Source organism: Numida meleagris, chromosome 2 (assembly GCF_002078875.1).
Source record: "Numida meleagris isolate 19003 breed g44 Domestic line chromosome 2, NumMel1.0, whole genome shotgun sequence".
In the NCBI taxonomy this organism is placed as follows: Eukaryota; Metazoa; Chordata; class Aves; order Galliformes; family Numididae; genus Numida; species Numida meleagris.
The window spans coordinates 12,257,907-12,264,256 of NC_034410.1; the positions used below are offsets into that span (position 1 = coordinate 12,257,907).

Sequence of the window (6,350 nt, forward strand, 5' to 3'; positions counted from 1 at the left end):
TCTTCACCGTGCTCTACACCGTGCCGGCCGCCAGCGTGGTCGCCTGCCTCTTTTATGAGCAGCACAACCGGCCCCGCTGGGAGGCCACGCACAACTGCCCCTGCCTGCGCGACCAGCAGCCCGACCAGGCCCGCCGCCCCGATTACGCCGTCTTCATGCTCAAGTACTTCATGTGCCTGGTTGTGGGCATCACCTCCGGCGTCTGGGTCTGGTCCGGCAAGACCCTCGAGTCCTGGCGGGCCCTCTGCACCCGCTGCTGCTGGGCCAGCAAAGGTGCCGCCGTGGCTGGGGGCACGGGAGCAGGAGCGGGCGGGCAGGCCGCCATCGCTGCTGCTGGAGGACTTGGGGCCGGTGGAGGCGGCTCCCTGTACAGCGATGTCAGCACCGGCCTGACGTGGAGGTCTGGCACTGCCAGCTCCGTCTCCTACCCCAAGCAGATGCCTCTGTCTCAAGTGTGAGGAGGGGGAGAGAGGCCATAGGTTAGGGAATGAGGGACACTGGCCTGCCTGAAATGCCCCCTCACTGTTTGGTGCCATTAATGAACCACTAATGGTCCTTATTAGCCACGGCTTGTATAGAACAATGCAGCTGGCAGAGGCCCCAGGCTCCAGCCCCCTCCTCCTTCCTCTCCATTCATATGCAGGGAGCATGTACTTCAAGGAGCCAGCATATTATTTTGCTGGCAGAGGAGGGCAGGGGCTCACCCGTATCTTGCAGAGGGCAAGGCAGAGCGGCTCCTGATTCACTCTGGACTAACAGCAGCTTGCGGGAGGGAGAGTCTTCCTCCCCCATCTCGAAGCGGGAGTCTGCTGGAACTACAGGTTTTTGGGATATCAATGACCAGGCAAATGCCTTATAACACAGACTGAATCAAAACATGTCTTAATTATACACCCCAGATAAATACGGGTTTCCTACGTTAAAGGATGTATTTATATAATTATTTGTTACCTTGTACAGATTTGTAAAATATGTATATATCCAAAGCTATACAGTCTGTAAATTTTTTTGTAAAAAAGTTTAGAGGCTACCCCTGTAAGAGCAAATATGAGTATTCTATTTTGTCAATAAAATGACTTTTGATAAATGACTTCTTCAAGCTTTTCCCCTACTCCTGCCCTGGTTACTGCAGCAGCTGTGTCCGTGGGTGGTTCTCACTGGTGAGGGTCTGAAGGAGGAGCTCCTCCACTGCTTCTGTCTGACTAATAGATGGCCAGCTCTGTTCAGGTAGTGGAATAGCCCAGCATAAGAGAAACATGCGATTCTAAAAGAAGTGTTGCCAGAACCGGGGGGTACCTCACCACAGCTCCCTGGTTGTGAACAATGACAGTGTCTTCAAACCAAACCTGCTTCAAAGTCCTCTTACATGGCTCGAGTAGCTTTTCAGAGGGGGTGTTATTTTAAGAATGTGGACGCGCACCTCTCATATCTGTTGTCTGTGCTTGTGTAAACACCTGCCTTTGCAGGGATGCATGCTTATGTGTACACAGTTAATGTTTTAAATTCATACATCGCATACTATAGTGGAACAGTGACTTGAGATTTGTTAGATCTCTCTCTCTCCTTAACAGATTAAACTAACATCTTAACCTTTCATACTTAACTTTTGTATATCAAATATGGTCCTTTTTCAAGAGAAAAGGCATTGTTCTTCTGTCAGGACTAAGCTAATTTATTTGAGCAGAAGGCTGTTGAATTAACAGAAGAATGCTTTGGCAATTGTTGAACTTTTTACCTGTCTGCCCAGTGGCTCAGAACATCATTCCTTTAAGAGGAGCTAAATGAATAGGGTTAATCTGTAGGGAACTTGGTTTCTTTTGAGTTTGGGAAAACTTTGATCTTTTCTCTTCACCAAACGTGATGTATAGTCTGAAGTTTCTTTCCCTGCTGCCTGGTTCCTCTTGTTGCAGACCAATTGGCCACCATGGAGCCTTAAAGTTCTTCAATTAAAGGGACATGGGACTTTTTTTTTTTTTTTTTTTACTTTATTTTAAGAGGAAGACTTGTAACAGTTAGTGAACACCAGAGGGAAAAGGGAGAACAGCCTTTTAAACAGCTTTTCCCTGCATTGTTAGCCAGACTGCAGGCAGCAAGGCATGGCTTGGAGCATTATAGAAAAGAGCTATGAATGCCCTACAGGTGGTCTGCTCACATAATCTCCCCAATTTAAAACATTTTCCTTTACAGGACAATTGCATTACAAAACTCCCTTCTCTTTTGCTCCTAATTGAACCAAAGAACAACTGCAAGATTTTCTTTAAAAATGGAATGTCTTTAAAAAGAGGAAAAAAAAAAAACACAAATCTACTAACTAAATTCTAATTTCTAAAACAGGATCACTGAGAATGCAAAGAGTAAAAACCACATTAGACATTTTTCCGTTCCAGATATTTTTATGCCTTCTGCTTATATTCTGTCAAATTAGCAATAATTTAAAAGCAATTGGTTAGGTTGTGTGTTAGCAGTGAAAAGATAGCCCCAGGTCCCTTATTAACCTGTCAATCATGGTAAGAGATGGGCAGCTACCCTGCTAATGACACAGATATCAATCATTATTTGTGGGAAAAACCTTGTTCCATTGAGCACTGACTTGATTATTTGGTGTCCCTTTCAAAGTTCCCATGGCTTAATAGAGACTTCCACTTCTACAAAGTTACCAGGATCATGAAAAGGAAGAATTGAAAATGTCCATCTTTGACTCCTAGGAGAGAAAAATAATTTTTAATTTCTTGATTGTAAAGGATGTTCCGTTGGGATTTGTGCTCGCTGCCTGTGTATATACTAATCAATCAGAATATTGACCTGTGTTGCTTAAACAGGCCTGTTTTACCCTAGTGTTTTCCTTTGGGTGAGTTACACTCTATTTCCAGAACCCTCTTTTAACAGTTGTTACAACACTTAAATCAATGCAGTGCCACCACTGTCAGTGGGGTTATGGTAAAGGTTTTCTTATTGCTAGGGAATTCCATACACATAGCAGGGAAGGGGAGCCAAAACTATTTGGTGGGATTTTTTTAAGTAAGTCCCTTGCGTACTGCTGGTACGTGCTGCTGGGGCTGAGATTGAAGCATTTCTTGGAAATCGACAGGAAGTAGCTCTGTGGCTCAGCCTACTCTGCAATCAGCAAAGAGGCGCTGCAGGTGAACATAGCCAGGGAGGCAGTCCCAGAACTAGTCAGGTTACCGGGATGCCTGCTTGGGCACTCATTAGTGCCACAAGTGCCACTGACTAAGCAGTAACACAAAGGTTAAACAAAGGTGAAATAGAATTCAGCTTGCTAGAAGCCCAAACATGGGGAAACAGTGCTAGAGAAGACAATTTACCAGTGCAGATTTTTGTGAATGAGTGTAAGACTCACATCTAGGAGAGGGGAGAGGAAAAAGAAAAAAAGCACTCAGGTATAGAAGATACATAAATTTGCAACTACACTGAACTTCACATTATTGTGATAACTTTTATCAGACTTCAAGGATACTTTTTGCTATGAAGATCCCAACAAATTTAATGATGTGGTAGGAGCTGCATGCTAATTTTCAAGGTCTGATGATAACCTACCTTCTCCCTAGAACTGCCAGAGAACCACTAACAATCGTCCCAACAGATGAGTGAGCCAAGTGCTTGTTTGCAGAGCAGCAGGGCTCCAGGCATCCCAGGTCCTGGCTCACCCACAGGCAGAGGCAGCACCCACACCAGCTCATGAGAGCTTCACAATCACTGGCGTGGCTCCACAGCACAACCTGAACAGCAATGACTGGAGGGCTGGGTAGAAGGCAACCAAGAACCTCCCACAGCTCACAGAAAGGTTTAACTGCTTCATTCAGGAGAGTGACTAAACTAGCAGAGAAACATGTTTTGGGATTTTTTTCTCCTCTATTAAGCAGCATACCTTTTGAGTGTTCCTTTTCTTTCCAGGACCCTTCCCTGCTTTACATGTTCCTGCTTCAAAAGGAAATCCTATGGATTAGCCTCCTCCTGCTGTAATGACTGAATAATCCTGTGGCCTCCAAAGGAGCTAGCCCAGCTGCCTGTGGGCTTTTTAAAGAGGCAGAGCAGCCCAGGTGTGCTGCAGAGCACTTGGGAGGGACACCTCCCCTGGAGCTAATGTAAGTGGTCTGCAACCTGCTCCCAAACTCCCCTTGGTCTGGGAAAACTTTTTTGAAGCTTTGATAAGCAATTGTCATGAAAGGGGAAAGCCTTTGGACAGGGAAATGCTTCTATATTGAAATAATGTGAATGCGGCTAGGCATTCTGGGAAACATTTTATAGTTCCTGCAATAAAAGGCCTATGAAGGTTGAGACTGATACACAAAGAGTCTTTTTTTTTTCCTTCTTTCCTATGCGATATTTAAAAATTGAAATATTGTGGTGCTCACCCATTAGCGAGTTCCTCCAAGGTGCTGACCCAGTCCTAATAGGTCTCACAGGTGTGGGTAAGAAATGCAGACATAAAATGTTACGTGAGATACACTGGCCACACAACGTGAGGAAAAACTGAAACAGTGATGATGAACAGCCAAAAAACAAGAGCATTGAAAAAAAACACAAAAGTAAGATGGTCTTGGAGTGAAAGCTCACCTACAGCCAAGATCATGCTATAGGAAAGCTCAGTGTGGTACAGGCAAAGCAGCTTTTAGAATCACAACCAGTTTCCAAAGTGCCAGTTACAACATGAATGCAGATTGTCTTGCTCCTGCCCACATGCCCAGAGCCGTGCATACCCTGTTTCTCCAGGTACACTCTTCTTCCACCATGGTCTTACCCACCCCTGGCCCAGCAGGCAGCAAATGAGGAAGTCTCCCTCTGTTTCCCATCCTGCCCACGTTCCCTCTTTTTCACCCTTTATACCAAAACTAGTTGGTACTGAAAAGACAGCATACCCCGTCCCAGACTTAAAGAGTCTGGGCAGCAAAGGTCACCATGAAAAAAACAGGGTGAGCCTTAGGAGAATGCGGAAAGTGCTGTGGAGATGATGGTCCATGGGAGAAATATCAAACAGGGCAGAATCCCTGTACGTGGTTATGATTTAGTAGGCAACATTTAAGAAAACTGGATTAGCAATGCTCAGACAGCCCTATTTATTTAGCTGTTTACAAATGGCCATCATTACTGTAATCAGGTGTGTGAATTTCACTAGTTCAGCAGCAGGGTTCACCCATCATAAATGCTTGGTGGAATGGAAATAACCGGTGTCTGGTATTAAAATGCGGAGCCATCTTCGGAAGCGATTAAGGACAGTGAAATCACTTCAGAAGCTGGTACCTGAGGTCAAGTGCCGACCCGAGCTTTTTGAAGGCTGAGGTAATACCTTCTCACTCCCACAAGCCCTTTATCTGTGATCTCAAACAGCTTTACATCAGTGAATTAATAGTCAAATTTCTTCTTGCGAGACAAAAATTGCAGCAATACTCAGGCTAATTAAGTGTACGTGTCAAATCTAGAAGAAGAACCTGGATTTCCTGGCCCTGTTCAGCGCTCTTTACGAGCGCACCCAGACACGTTCGCCCGCCGCGCCACCGCCGTGCGGCAGCGCCCTCCGCTGGGCGGCGGGCGGAACTTCAGCCCGAGGCGGATCAGCGCGGCGCTGCTGCCGGCCTGCGTGCCTGGGCCGCGCTTCCCGCTCCTCTGCTCTTCCCAGTCCCCATCACCTCATCCCTGCACCGCAATGTCGTCCCTTTCGCTGCTCCAAGAGGAGCTTGCGGCTGTTTTCATGTTGCTGTCCGTCTCCCTCATGGCTCCAGTAGTGCTGGCCCCTCTGCCTCATCCCGCACAGGCTTCATTTTTTAAAATACATTGCAGGAAGACGGGTCTTTTTCAAACATTTCTGCACTTCATATGATTTATGGGATGCTCCATACTTGCTTTACATGTTAGCTGTATGTTCTTTCCTCCAAATTTTGGTCATTGCTAAAATACACCTCTGATTATTATTATTTTTTTTTTTTCACAGAAAGTTTGTTAGTCTCAATTATTATTTCTGCTTGAAGCCATCCATGAGATAAATTTATAAAACAGCCACAGTGCCCCATTTTCACATCTTCTGGAATTGGAAATGGCTGTTCTGGTGCCGTGAGCTGGTGTGATCCAGGAGGTGCATCAGACATGGCACACTCACTGCTGCTCCAGGCCTGAAATAGAAATGGCCTCATTCGATGTAAATCAGAAAACGCAGCAATTTGGCTTATGAAGCAAAATGCTTTCCTTGGCTATCTGACCACATGTAGGGTGGGAATAAAATGAAATCTGGCTTTTTGGAAGGATGGTTTGCCATCCAGCTCCAGGCCCTGCAGCTCTGCGCCATGCTCCTGTACGCTGCTGCCATCTGGAGCCGCACCGCAGAGCTGGGCAGCAGC

At 46.0% G+C, this 6,350-nt stretch overlaps 1 protein-coding gene across 1 annotated transcript in view; it reads left to right on the forward strand.

Annotated features, from left to right (window-relative positions):
• The window catches only part of FZD8 (frizzled class receptor 8), a 3,629-nt gene extending 2,539 nt beyond the window's left edge, over positions 1–1,090 (forward strand). The window contains exon 2 of the mRNA XM_021389202.1: positions 3–1,090. Within this exon, the coding sequence (XP_021244877.1) occupies positions 3–458 (456 nt within the window). The 3' untranslated portion in view covers positions 459–1,090. The remainder of the gene's footprint in view (positions 1–2) is intronic.